Source organism: Amblyomma americanum, chromosome 3 (genome assembly GCF_052857255.1).
Source record: "Amblyomma americanum isolate KBUSLIRL-KWMA chromosome 3, ASM5285725v1, whole genome shotgun sequence".
NCBI classification, from domain to species: domain Eukaryota; kingdom Metazoa; phylum Arthropoda; class Arachnida; order Ixodida; family Ixodidae; genus Amblyomma; species Amblyomma americanum.
In genome coordinates, this window is record NC_135499.1 from 69,577,727 (window position 1) to 69,592,768 (window position 15,042).

Here is a 15,042-nt window from a genome sequence, read left to right on the forward strand (position 1 = left end):
AGCTCTTCCGCGCTGCAGTTTATTGTATACAAACACATTACTTCTATATACACCAACATTGATTAGTACTCACTGCACTACGCACAAATTTACATGACGACAAAGAAGCGTTCCAACCTGATGCAGGATCCTAACTGAGAACACTTTATAGTTCTCGTGCGCCATCAGCTGGGATCAGCTGCCGCCATAGGCCGGCACCACTATGCCACTTCAAGCAAAGAGGATATGCAACGCCAAGATGCGCTTTGCTACTCGCTTACTGCCTGTACCGAAACCCTACAAGCATGCCCGCGTGGCTTAGTCGGTAGCCTGCACGCCTGGCGACCCCTGTGGTCGAATCCCATGAGTTTGAGAAAGATATATTTAGAGCAATGAAATGAAACTGCATATATCCTCTACGCACGCCAAGAAGCTCACTCCTATACACGTTTCGAAAAGCATCGTGTATAGATGCCGCCGCATTCTCATCTAAGCCTTTCTAAGCCTTCCTTGACGCAGCAGGGTTGGCCTACGCACGGATAGCGATGGCACTTTTGTTCATGAACAGACTTATAACACTATTTTTTTTCAATTCTTGCGTATACTCTGGCGGACTTCGATTACAAACGGCCACAGTTTCATCAAAACAAACATCACGCCAAAGTTGGTGACTAATTGCAGCTAAGCAGACCAACAGAGTGCACGGTATACTACGTCCTTCGTCCCTCCATTCGTCTCCTTGCTATCGAGGTTCCAACATTTAGTCCTAGAAATCTGCACAGGGCTGTCTAGTCCTAAAATTAGTCTTTGCACTGGTCAAACTTAGTTTCATTGGGTTGTTGCTCCGGAAAAGACAAAAATTCGCTTATAGTGGAGGTAGACCAGTGTATCCTACGTTAGCCATGTTTTATATGTGGAATAGTATGGCAGACTCCTGCTATAATCGGCTCTAGGTACGTATCTTCCTGAAAGTTAAATGAATAGACAAAAAATTGGCGGTGGTTTAGCTCCAGTTAAACCTGGAGCGACGTGATAGCTACAGCTGGCCGAGTGGAACTTGGTCAAGTGACCAACCACGTGACGAACCACGTGATCAGCCACGGCGCCGCGCCGCCAGCAGCTGCTCCGCACCACGTGACCAGCCACGCTGCAGGCTCGAGATGCTACCGTAATGTAGCTATCGCTACAAAATTTCGTGTCTTTCGACGCGGCAAAATGTGCATTCACACCTGGGAGTCACAGACGTCGCGCGACTGGCTTAGACAGATTCGTGACCATGTCTCCCCGCTTCCCCAGGGCTGCGGGGCCGCAACTAATAAACTGGAAGCAGTCGAGCGACGTCCGCAGCTGGAAGATATGAATGCGCCTTAAGACTTGAGGCAGGCAGATTCGTGAGAAGGCTAGTAAGTCATCGGTGCCTCCGAAGTGAATTCACAGCGAAGCTTCTGTGACTGCACTGAAAACAGCGATGCAAGGCTGTAAAGATTTAGTTTATTGCTATGCTCAACCCGTCCCTTTAGCCTAAGTGGAACTTCGTTCCGTATAATAATCTTCAACGCATTGGCAAACCGGTGCTCCAGGCGCACGTATGTTGGACACTCTTCCTCATACAACAGTCTGAACTTGTCTGAAATGTTCATTGTATTGCTCAGCGGCAGTGCCATTCACTGCATGGAGCATATATGTGGAACCCGGTTAAGAGTGCATACAGTCGTAAGGGGGCGCAGGGGTCAACATCGCTTGATGCAGTAGCAAACCAAGACGATTCGCCAATATCCCATTACGCGCCACATGAAACGGCGCTGAAGACCAAAGAAAAGGACGAACTGAAAAAGAGACGCTCTTGCGCCGGCTTGGGTTCTGCAGCCTTTATGCCGTGTTTTGCACGCTGCCTAAGCGACTAACGTCAGGCATAATCACGGGAAGATCTCCGGCCCGTGCATTCGTGTGACAGCATCTCACTGTGGCGCACCGCAGGAGCTGGCCCTACTAGAGGACTTCACCATAGCGGAGAACATGTACTTCTTCGGCCAATTGCTGGGGATGCCAGGGTTCTTGATCTACAAAAGGATCACTTTCCTCTGCTCGTTCTTCCAGCTGCTGCCCGCCGACCGGTTCGTCAAAACGCTCAGGTGAGCCATGCGAAGCGCATGCGCAGCACAGCGGCTGACGACGGCAGCGCCAGGGTACTGGCGGCTATACTCCGAAAAAGCATAAGTCTGCAGTAAAGATCCGTCTACATTGAGCAGAGCCTTGCAGAATTCCTCCTCGAAGAAAAAGTGGTGCGTTGCCAAAAACTTTTCTTGTTACCCTAACAACAAGCTAACCACCTGACGAATTTTTAAGGTCAAGAATTTTTATTCCCCGGGCTTGATATAGCCACACGCTAAGGATATAATTTCGTTTACTCTTGTGATTGGTCAATGGAGTAAAGCAGGACACCGCGGACCATGGCACACTGTTACCAACTGCCGTTCTTTGAAGTTGAGAGGCAGGACGGTGTTTGCCTTCGCCACGGGTTTCTCTCGGGACTTTTCTCCCATTAGTCGACGTGTGCCAATGACAGCTGCAATCTGCAGGAGTTGGGTTGTGTCGGGCTAACGTCTAGCACGTGTGGCTTGGACCTAACAACGCTCTTGGCTCAGCGTGGCCTAGCCTGGTGTAGCAAGCTCTCGGGTGCTAGACGATCGTTGGGTCGTCCACCGCAGCGGCGGCCAGCAACGGCGCGTGTCTCTGGCGGTGGCGCTGATGCACTCGCCGCCCTTCATGATTCTGGACGAGCCGACAGTGGGGCTGGACCCGGTGCTGCGCGACGCTATCTGGCGATACTTCGTGGTGCTCTCGCGCGAGCAGTCCACCACCATCGTGGTCACCACGCACTTCATCGAGGAGATCGCCGACGCCGCGCTCGTGAGTCGATCCCCCTCTTCTCTGGCTTTCCAAAGCGTGAAAAAGATTAACAAGTCGGCTATCTGACGTTGCACACTGGCGTCGTCGCGCATAGTGTCGTCACAGGAACCAGGTCAACGTACTCGAAGTCGTAAAACACGAGAACTGCGTCTGTAATTGCTGCATTAAAACTTCGAGCAACGCTATGCGCTACGCTTCGAGCAACTCAACATATCCACAAGAGAAGACAAAGGGACAGAGCGGCACTCAAGTGCGTCGCTCTACAGAAAATACGTACTAGCTGAGGCTATCAATGTACGTCTTTTCAGCAGAATGGAGCAGTCGTAAATGGCGTTCTATCTGGTATGGGTGGGTGTGTGTGCGTGTTCGCACTTTTAATTATATACAATAAACAGCTAGCAACTCGCCCAACAAGATGTTCTCTTTAGCTACTTGATATCATGTGCAACATGAAAAGCCGATATGGAGTTTCCAAACGCATTTTTTGTTTCACTACAGTGCTTTAACCACAATGCCGATTAAAAATTTTTAAAACGTGCTCCCGCCTCCGTTGTTGGTGTCTTTTGATTTCTCAGTATACTCTTGGTGCATAAAGTAAAAATTGAATATCAAAGCGCTTTCTTCAAAAGCACTCGATTTGGCACTTTTTGAGATGGAAACATAAGCCTGTCGGACATCAATTAGTCAGATTAATACCCGATACTTGCTATCATAAATTTCTGCAGCATTTCGTGTTCGTTCCAAATGCGATGTCCGTGTACCATTGACCGCGCTCCTCTCCTGCCCCCAATAACTTACTATTTCATTAAATTCACGTTAATTGCATATCCTGTCTACAGGCTTCCCTCTTGTTCGCAGTTCATATTCCGCACGTAGCGCACTACATGCTCATTACATTATTCAGGCGGCTTGTGATGAATTTGTAAAAGGTTCTTTATTTGCGCATAGCACACTTCTCACTCCTGCGCGAATAGGCACCGCTTCTACTTATTACTGTGGTTTTGGTCCCTACCTCAACATGACGGTGTTAATTTGACAGGAGGTCCTTAGTGAATCTATGTGATGTTAGCTCATTGCACCCTCACATCAACTGGTAAGGTTAACATTTTACTATTTAAGGTGAGGCCGTGTTTCATGAGGCAATTCGGTTTTTTGCTGATGCAAATGACGACGCCATCTATGTTCATCCCGCGTTTGGCTGTCCGTGCTCCAGCCGCCCGACGGCGGAGTCATCTGCCGCGTATACCTTCGGCCTATGCGCCGGCTCTGTGTCGACAGGGACGGAGCGGGCCATATTTCCTGTACTCACGTAACTCGATCGCGCCATTTGAAGGCATTTTGTGAGGCCTTTCGAACAAAGTATAGCCATTTGACAAAACTTTATTGTTTGCGTATACTTTTGGGTGACACGCTTTCGAGAACGCCCTTCTGACACACCTGCTCTGAAAACGCCCTGGCAGAGGAGAGGGGAGAGTGTTGCGCTCGAAACAGAAAGGGAGGGGGGGGGGGGGGTGTCACTGGCGTCCACGACATCTCTTATCGCAGGTAGGCATCATGCGCAACGCCAAGATCTGGTGCGAGCGGCCGCCTTCGGAGCTTATCAGCCTGTATGGACCGGGAACACTGTCAGACGCGTACCTCAAGGTAGGTCTAAGGACACTGCACAGAAAAGGCTACTAAGTTCCGCTTGCACGGGCATGCCGTGTGTACTTACCTTTCGCTGTGTGTGCATGTTTGCTTTAATGTGACAGCATTCAAAGCCTCATCGTAAAAAAAAAGCCGGCGGCGTCCAGCGCTGTCTGTCATAAAATTAGCCGATTGGCTGAGGGAAGTGACGTCATCAGACTGAAGAAATCCCACTGGCTGGCGGGACGCATCTGCGCTGACATTCTCTGTGACATTATCTGTGCTTCTGTCTGTTCTGCGCCTTTGGGGTTTTATGTTTTTGTTTGTTTGTTTGTTTGTTGTTTCTATTTTCCTGCTTTTCTCTTTAAATTAATTTTTTTTGAGCGTTTAGCTCCTTTCCTTTTTTTATTGGCTTTAAGCCCGACCGCGGCGGCTGCGTTTTTATGGAGGAAAAACGCTAAGGCGCCCGTGTGCTGTGCGATGTCAGTGCACGTTAAAGATCCCCAGGTGGTCGAAATTATTCCGGAGCCCTCCACTACGGCACCTCTCTCTTCCTTTCTTCTTTCACTCCCTCCTTTATCCCTTCCCTTGCGGCGCGGTTCAGGTGTCCGCCGACATATGAGACAGATACTGCGCCATTTCCTTTCCCCAAAAACCAATTATAATATATATATATATATATATATATATATATATATATATATATATATATATATATATATATATATATATACATAAGGCATTGCTGGTTCGGTCTCCCTCTCTTTTTCATTTATGTTTTTTTTAATTTTTTCAGAGAGGACCAATAAAAGGGTAAAAGGGACGTGACGTCAAAAAACCTACAGTGACGCTACTAGACCGAAAACGGACGTCATCAGACCAGGTTTGGTTTGTTTTTGCTTACATGAGGTTTTAATGTCCCAAAGCGACTAGGCTATAAGGGACGCCGTAGTGAAGGGCTCTGGTTAATTTCGACCACCTGGGGTTCTTTAACATGCTCTGACATCGCACACTACACAGGCCTTTAGTATTTTACCTCAATAGAAATGCAACCGCTGTGGTCGGGATCGAACCCGTGCCTTTCGGGTCATCAGCCGAGCACCATAACCAGTGAGCCACCGCGGCGGCCACTCAAGATCGTCTGTGTGAAGCCTCCACCTGTCAACCATGGGAGGTTGTGATGTGCACACGGAATCGTCGGGGGATTTTTCAACGCGGGGCGTCGACAGTGGTGCGTTGGAGAGCGGAGCGCTGCGTGTGCGAGCCCAGCGTTGCGTGTGTGCACGTGCAAATGGTGTGTGCGAGGCGACGGCGACAGGGAGCGTGACGAGCACGAGCAGCGGAGAGCTGACACGTCAGAAAACCGAGGTGTAAAGGAAGACAGCGCAGCGGAGGTCGTCTGATTCAAGCGTAGAGGTGGCAGCCGTCGGACGTTGGGTCCGTGCTGCCGTGGGCATCCCTTGGATCACCGACGCAAGCCTCCTGCGTTTCTTGCAAGCGTGGAGGTGGCAGCCGATGGACTCATGTTCCGTGCTGCCGAGATGCTCCCTTGGATAGCCTACATTAAGCTTACTGCGCTTCGGGACGCCGTCGACGAGACCTGGCTACGTTTTTCGTGTTGCTGCCAAGTTCTGGGGCAGTTGACGGGAGTCCACCGGCGTCTCCCTGTGTTCCTCTCCGCTCCTACCACCACCTGGTTCCTTTCCGCCGCTTTCTTCGACGCAACGCCAGCGACGTGTCGCACTACATCCACCCGCGTCCGCCCTGTCTGCAAGGCATCCCCGCTTCGCCTGGGACGTTCAGTACCGAGTGAACTCTTTCCTTTATTATGTAGTGTTGAACGCGTGTTGAGTGTGTTTTTCTTGTTTTTCGTTTCGTACTGGCTATTTTCCTTTAAATTATAAATGCGGCTTCGTTTTGTTTTGTATGATCTGTTTGTTGCATTGCTCGAACCTGCACGCGATAGCGTTCCCCTGCGGCAGTCCGAGACGCGCTACCGATTCGCAACGGAGGTCCCAGGTGGTGTTGGCTACTATCACGGGATAAGTCTTCAGAGTAGCGCGTTCCTTTTGCCCGTGAGCCGCCGCGGTGGCTCAGTAGTTATGGCGCTCGGCGGCTGACCCGAAAGACGGGGGTTCGATCCCGGACGCGGCGGGCGAAATTCGATGGAGGATGCCTCCTTCGTGGCTCCTCGAGGTTCCTGCGGCTACGCCCTGTACCATCCACACCTCCCTGCTCCTGAAACCCACACCAGCGGGCCGTATCTACAACCTCCAGACGCATTGTCCCTCGAGGTCCTCGCCATTGCGCATGCCCTCCAGTCATTTGCCCTCCTTCCCTCTCTCCAAGAGTACACAGTCTATTCAGACTCACAAGCCGCTATACACCACATACAGAAACGCACCCTGACCCCTTCTCTCCAACAGGAGGTCGAGCGAGCGGTCTCCGCACTGCAGCCTTCCATCGTTTTCCTCCGCTGGGTCCCTGGGCATTCAGGGATTGACGGCAATGAGCTGGCCCATCAGCTCGCCCGCGACACACTTTTCCGGGCACCGTTGATCCCCTGGCCCAAGCCCTCGGAGGACGGTGGGAGGCTCACCCTTCGCCGCACCATAAAAGAGGTCTACCTTGAGCTCCGCCTCGACAAACGCCTTTACCCTCCTCCTCATCCATCACTCACGGTGCCGGAGTCTCGCCTTCTTCGGCACATTCAGATGAATGCAGTTATCACCCCGTCCCGCCTCTTCCTCTATCGCTATCGATCGGACCCTTCCTGTCCCAACTGCCCCTGCATCTATGCGGACCTGGCCCATTGCCTCTTCTATTGCCCGGCTGCTCAGCAGTCGGGTTCCTTCCCCCCACCCTTTCTATCCATCACCACCTGGCTCGACTGGCTTGGCGCTGAAGGGGAAGAAGAACAGCGGCTTCTGGTCGCCCAGGTGGTCGACATGCTCGGCCTATAAATTATGGTCGAATAAAAGTCTTTACTACTACTACTACTACTAATTCTAGAGGCCCGTGTAGTGTGCGATGTCAGTGCACGTTAAAGAACCCCAAGTGGCCGAAATTTCCGGAGCCATTCACTCCGGCGTCCCCATAGCCTGGGCCGCTTTGGGAAGGTAAACCTCCACAAACCAAACCAAACTTTTCGCCCGTGCCGCCGGGCTTGAAAAAAAAATGGCTGCCGTGGCCCATTGTTGCTAAAACAGCAAGCACCAACATTTGCAGTGAATTTCCCACAGAGCGGCGGCCTTCCAGAGCCTCCGCGCTTTCCTCTAGGACGCGTATACATGCATCACGTGCAGCTTCGAGGAGTTACGGGAATTATTATTGCGTAAGCATTACTTGGCTTATGAGCAGTGTTGAGAGGAAGTGTTAGCAGAAAGTGTGGACGCTTACCCCAGCTTACCCGAGTCACTCGTATACTCGGGTAAGTTCGGAGCAGCGTCGCGCCAGCTGCGCGAGAAGTTGCTCGCGAAGAGCAACATGGATCGCACAAGTCTCATCAGTCACTTCCACTGAGGTCATCATCACCTTATATGGCTTTAGCACTGGCAACACTGAATGTAACTACGTGGTCTACTGTTTTCTTGTTTGTTATCTGCCGCAGGTTTCTTTTTCCGCGTCTGTCAACGTCGCTTTATCATTGAAAGGAAAACTCCGGCGAATTTTTTTTACCATACACGGCTATGGTTCATTTATGTTGCCAGCGGATTTCTCAGCAAAGTGCGCGACTTCATTTTGTTATAATACTGAAGCAGTACTTTTAAATGAGCAGGATCTTTGAATCGAAACTCGTGCGCGCGGATCGTAAGTGAACAAGGGAGGGAAAACTGCAGAGTGCTTGCCAGCGTTTCGAGAAGTGGAATTGTCTTCCTCTGGGCCCACTTGTCGACAAGCACACTTGTCGTGTTTGTTGGCAAGCGCCCTGATATTTTCTCTCCCTTGTCCACTTTGTGATTATCATTAACCATCTAGCCAACCTGTCTCTACCATGGACATCGTCAAGCTTTGGCTTTTTCATTCTGAGACCTTTGAGCCCCCTTTTTTCAATAGTTTCTTTTTTCGTTTCTATAATAATGGTTTAATTACAATGATCTCATTAACTGGTCATCGCCTATCACACACCGATCAATCTCCAATCACCAGAACCACTAATTGCCGTGATACAATTTCTTTACGCAGCCCCGATTATTTCTGACACGCGCTGCGGTGTACTACTATTACGCAGACGGCTTTTCGACCGAACGAGCTGTATACGCTGTAGCGTAAAAGCAAACGATTCACCATTTTCATTTCGCACCGTAAAATTTTTGACACCTATCTTATGATGCACAAAAGTTGTTGGTGACACCCTGCCTTTTTTCGTCTAAACTCATGCAACGGAGAGAGAGAGAAACCTTATTGTGCAGAGGAATTCGGGCCTCCCAGGCCCCACTGGTCCCCGCACGACCCCACCACACTCAAACGTTCATGCCTAAAAGGTCCATGACGCTGGCAGCGCGGCTGGCGACGATCTTATGTCGACCAAAAATAAAATATTTCTTGCTTTTTTTCCCGCTTCCTCCCTCGCCATGGCACGACAGTCAGAAGACGAGCCCGTCGTGCCACCGCTTTCTGCGACTACAAACGTTGTTGCGGCTTTTGGCAAGCATACCGCTGGCGTATTAGCGTAGGCGTATACCGGCTTATCGGATGCCTCCTGCGCTGGCGCAGTGGCATGGGTGCGGCCTGGCGGGGCCGCTGCGCGTGCCCAGAAGAGTGTCCGATGGACCGGTATATGTCTACGCTAATACGCCAGCGGTTACATCTACGGCTAATACTTCACAGCAGCTGCCAGTGCAGCATCGTCCTTGTCGGGGTGTTGATTCGTTGCCTTCGGTCTTCCCTGATGCAGTTTTTTATCAATTATTATTAAACGTCACTGGTATGCCGACCTGGCGATACAGCCTATTCATGCCTGCCGTCACGGGATCCGCAGGACCGGCCCCGGACGTCCCCGTGAGCAGTGGGCATGGGTATATAGAAAAGTTGTTTGTAAATGTTCAGCCCGATTTTGAGGCCTCGTACGCCGCACAAACGCCCAATGGCCTTTCACCTATTTAATAGACGAATTTTACGGCCACTTCCAAAACAGTTTAAGGGGCCCTTTAAATAGACCCGCCGCGATGGCTCAGTGGTTAAGGCGCTCGGCTACTGAGCCGGAGCACCCGGGTTCGATCCCGGCCGCGTTTCGATTGAGGCGAAACGCTAAAGGCGCGCGTGTGCTGTGCGATGTCAGTGCGCATTAAATCCCCAGGCGTTCGAAATTATTCCGAAGATCTCCACTATGGCACCTCTTTCTTCCTTTCTTCTTTCACTCCCCATTTATCCATTCATTTACGGTGCGGTTCAGGTATCCGCCGAGATGTGAGGAACTTACTGCGCCATTTCGTTTCTTCAAAAAACAAAACAAAAATAAATAGCAACATTGACCCTTCCCCTGGCCACCCTTTTTACACTGAAGCTCTAAAATGCATTGTGCATCTGGCTGGGACTTCCGGCCAGATAGCAATGAACCGCGCGCCAATAACAACGCCAACCAGTCGCGTGAGTCCAGTGTACATGCATGGCATCCGTCAGCGTAAGCCGGTTATCGCCGCCTCGCGCTGCCTGCAGCGCGCACTACGTACCCTGCCAGCGTCGTGACAAGTTGAGGAATCCGCCTTGGGAAATCACTGCGATATATGAGCAGCCGAACATGCGCGAAAATGTTTAGCATGTGCTGATACGTACCGAGTGCGGTTATACTCGATCGCGCTCGAACGAGCTCCTTCTTAACGCGAAAGTATGTCCAGCAGCAGTAGTCCGAAAACCCCCACCGACGTCATCATGGTCTCGCATGACGTCTGGAGTAGATCGTAAGACAATGATGGGTGATCATAGGCAAGGCGTTCTTCGTCTCGTGTGGTCACTGATTTCGTCTCGTGTGTTCACTGTCGCCTAATGATTTCAAGCATCAGGCGACACAGAAGTAGTTATTGACAGTGATGGCTAGTGATTCTGGTGGTTTTGGAGTGATAAAGGACGTTACTAAATAATGATGAGGGTCAATAATGACGCCGACAATAATAAAGGCCTTCACGTAAAGGCTTTAGGGTGAAGTTCTTGCGAGATTTTAGGTCGAAGGCCTTTACGCCAAAGGCGTTTATGTCAAAGGGTAATTTCGCATTCACAGCGTATAAGGACCTTAAGTGCCCACAGTAACTTCTTTCAGTTTGAAACATTAACGAGTTGCAACTAAAAAGCTATGATATCTGTCTATCATCCCCATGTGCCGTAACATCTGGTGTTCCCTAAGGTTCTGTCCTGGGTCCTTTACTCTTTTTGGTATATATCAGTGAACTTCCGATTGGCATTAACTCTTCTCTTGAGCTTGTTGCTGACGACTGTGTTCTTTTTCGTGCGATACACAACGTTTACGACAGTTCCCTCCTTCAGTCCGATCTTGATAACGTCTTAATTTGGTGTCAGAGATGGTCTATGGTTCTCAATCCATCAAAGTGCAAAATTATGTCCATCTCCCGCCAATCTAACCCTTCTAAAACGTTCGATTACAAGATTAGTGGAGTTTCATTATAGAACGTTTCATCTTATAAGTACCTCGGTGTTCACATCACTAACAACTTATCCTGGCGCGTGCACATAGAATATGTTATTAAGAATGCAAACCGTGCCCTTGGTTACCATACGCAGAAATTTCTCTCAGGCTCCATCCCATTTGAAGTTACTTTTATATGAAACACTATTACGGCCAAAGCTAGAATACGCATCATCAGTATGGGACCCCGCACAACTCACCTTAATCGATGCTATAGAAGCCGTTCAGAATCGGTCAGCTCGCTTCATCCTTTCCATTTATTCTCGCACGGCTAGTGTTTCCTTAATGAAATCTAAACTTGGTCTGACTAATCTCGCAGTTCGTAGAAATATTTCACGCCTGTCTTTTCCACAGCATTTTCTTTCATAAGGAGACACTAAAACAGGAATTTGTTTCTGCTATACCATCATGCGTATCATCACGTGTTGATCATCCGCATAAAGTTGCAATCCCAACCTGTGAAACGAATGAGCTTTTTAATTCTTTCTTACCGAAGACTAGCACTGAAAGGAACCACCTTCCACCCCATAGCGCATGCATTGAAGACGCATAATCTTTCAAGCCACTTATCACCAAGTCTGTCATCGAACAAGCATCTGCATCATGATTTTTTGCTTTTTTTTTTGCCTTTTGCCTGTACTTTTTATATGTATTTTTTTCTTTTTTCATCCACCCCCTCTATGACGCTCTGAGAGCCCTGAGGGCATTGTAATAAATAAATAAATAAATAAATAAATAAATAAATAAATAAATAAATATGCAGCCTGCTTCTCGAGCCCAGTGAATACGTAAGCAGTCTGAGTCCGCAGCGAGTTTGCATGCCAACTCAGTGTCGGTATTGAGAGACTTCCTAATCCCAATTTGGAGCAATGGGAGGTGGTGGTGGTGAAAAGCATTTATTCGAGATAGGTATATACAGAGAGGTGTTGGCGAGGACCCCGACCAGCAACGATGACTGGTTCGCAGGGCACACGCTGCGGGCTGATGGGCTGCCGGAAAAGGCGGACCACCCAAGACTCCCGTCAACTGCCATTCATTCAATGAAGTTTTCAATCAATGATAAGCACACAAACCAGAATTTTGATCCGATTGGTCCACAAGCATGCGGACGTTGAGTTGGTGGGACATACTACAGAAACGCTGTGATACCGGAAAGCATGATGAAGACGCGAAGGCATGTGAGCAAAACGCGGCAAAAAATCTAAGAACAACAATGTTTTGATTAATAAAAACAGAAAAAAAAGCAGTAGCGATGGTCAGAATCGCTGTGCAGCCGTCGCTAAATACGACATAACGTGCAGGAAGCAAAAGAGTTGGGCCTTCGCTCAATTTTTTGCTCAATTATATAGTTCCCGGGTTCGAACCCGACCACGGCGGCTGCGTTTTTATGGAGGAAAAACGCTAAGGCGCCCGTGTGCTGTGCGATGTCAGTGCACGTTAAAGATCCCCAGGTGGTCGAAATTATTCCGGAGCCCTCCACTACGGCACCTCTTCTTCCTTTCTTCTTTCACTCCCTCCTTTGTCCCTTCCCTTACGGGGCGGTTCAGGTGTCCAATGATATATGAGACAGATACTGCGCCATTTGCTTTCCCCCAAAACCAATTATTATTATTATTATCATTCATAAGAACAACAGACGCTGGTAGGCGGTCTACTTCATCCTCGTTTTAGGAAGGAATTAATGTGCGTTGGATACGGTGTGGCGCCGGGTCCTGTACCTTGCGTACATGATTTACGCGTGCTTTTAAAAATATACTTTAAAAAGAAACACACAAGCGTGTGACTTTCCTTCATCTCGGGAAGGCTATTGACAAGAGCGCGTTCTAATCCTGAGTGAAACAAACCCGGTCTTTGGCGCCCCTTTGCTAGTGCGACTAAATGGCGCGCCTCCTCGACCGTTCGCAGGTGTGCCAGCGGCTGGACTTCCCTGGTGGCGACAGGCAGCCGATGCTGGCCGCCCCCAAGCAGACCAAGCCCGTGCCTCTGCCGGCCTCCATGATGACCTGGACCAACTGGGCTTCCGTGCGCTCCGTCACGCGGGTCCGGGCGCTGGTCGCCAAGAACCTGCTCAAGATCATGCGTCGCGTCGTGTGCGTACGCTCCCTCACGGCCTTCCTTTGGTTTCCCTACGCTGCGCCCAGTTTGAAAGCCTTGCTTCAGTTCCGCTCTGTGTGTATCTGCTTTCTTATTCCAGCCGCAGTTGGCGCCCTTTCCTCCTCATCTTCTCTCAGGGCCGCTTACGAATACCACTTTCTTAGTTACTTTCTCGCAACGACTTAAGCTCGGATACTCAGCGATCGTTGTGCCCCCGCTCGGCACACGCTGTAGGTACAGTGTAGGCCCGGGTACGCAAGCTCATATCGCTATGCGGGCCCCATTGAACAAATTTCGTATCCCGCGGGTCAGAAGCCGTGAAATAACAAAGAGGGGGAGGGCGTCCAGCACGGTGGCGTTATTTGGGGAGAGGGGTGTGTATGTGTGAACAGCGTCAATCTTGCAGTGTGTGTTATAAAAGAAACTGAAGTGGCCTTGTCAAAGAGAGGTTTTATTTTTTAATTGAAGGAAATACCACTCAGTTCAAAGCATCCTGCTGGCTTGGGTTTTGACAACGCTTAGCAGCAACAAATATGTAATATCCGTTGTTAGGTCTTGTGCGGCGACGATTCGCATGGTACGTGGCTCTGAGATTGTCGTCTATTATACATGAATGCATAGCAGATTTCTTCGCTTTCATTAAAGAGAAAAGCTGCTTGCACAAGTCTGTGCTTCCGAACATAGCAATGATCTTTGTCGCTTGGTCACCGCAGGATTGGAAAAATTTTGTAATCTAAAAAGTGTAAAACTTCTGTCGTTAATGTGGTGCTTAGAGATAAGCTCCAATTGCAAATCGGGCGCAACATCATTGACTCGCACAGCGAAAGGTACAGGGAAAATTTGGAACTGTTTGGAGAGGCTGCCGATGTCTTGAAACCGAATATTGAATTCTCCCTGGAGATTGTGAAAACATCGCAAGATTCTTGGGCAACGTGTCCTAGTGACTTGAGAATTGGAAAGTGGTCCAGCCTGTTCACTTTAATCTGGCGTTGCCAGATTTGTAATTTGGCCTGAAATGCACGAACGCTCAAAGGCAAGATAAGCAAGCGCAGCAGGGGGTGGCAGAAAATTAGGAAGTTAGCGGGGATAGGGTGGCCGCTGTTGGAACAGGACTGGGTTAATCGTAAAGATATGAGAGAGGCCTTTGTCCTTGCAGTGGGCGTAGTCAGGCTGGTGATGATGATGACGAAAGCAGCATTAGTCCATAGGTGTCGCGAATTTGTAACGCCTCCCCAACTGCAGAAGGGGGATGCTACCGCGTGCAGGTTTCAGCAAGGCAACCAAGACATCAACAAAATAAAACGAAACCGTGTTTATACTTTAAAGAAAAATAGCCAGTAAGAAACGAAAACACAAAGGAAAAGAAGGCACACTCAGCACGGATACAACACTACAGAATAAAGGAAAGAGTTCACTAGGTACTCAGCTTCCCGGGTGAAGCGGGGATGCCTTGCAGACAGGGCGGACTCGGGTGGATGTAGTGCGACGCGTCGCTGGCGATGAGTCGAAGGAAGCGGCGGAAGGGAACCAGGTGGATGTTGGAGCGGAGAGGAAACCAGGAAGACGCCGGTGGTCTCCCTTCAAAAGCCCCAAGAACTTGGCAGCAGCAGGAAAAACGTAGCCAGGTCCCGTCGACGGCGTCCCGAAACGCAGTAGGCTTAACGCAGGCTATCCAAGGACCTAGGCTTGCGACGGCGATCCCAGGGAGGTCCACGGCAGCACGGACCCAGCGTCCTACGGCTGCCACCTCTACGCTTGAATGACCAGATCTCGGCTGCGCTGTCTCCCTTCAC

At 49.8% G+C, this 15,042-nt stretch overlaps 1 protein-coding gene across 1 annotated transcript in view; it reads left to right on the forward strand.

The window, feature by feature from the left end:
- LOC144123813 (ABC transporter G family member 23-like) overlaps positions 1-15,042 on the forward strand; it is a 193,013-nt gene that overhangs the window by 57,332 nt on the left and 120,639 nt on the right. Inside the window, exons 3-6 of the mRNA XM_077656555.1 lie at positions 1,957-2,111; positions 2,688-2,889; positions 4,435-4,533; positions 13,061-13,249. Of these exons, the coding sequence (XP_077512681.1) occupies positions 1,957-2,111; positions 2,688-2,889; positions 4,435-4,533; positions 13,061-13,249 (645 nt within the window). The remainder of the gene's footprint in view (positions 1-1,956; positions 2,112-2,687; positions 2,890-4,434; positions 4,534-13,060; positions 13,250-15,042) is intronic.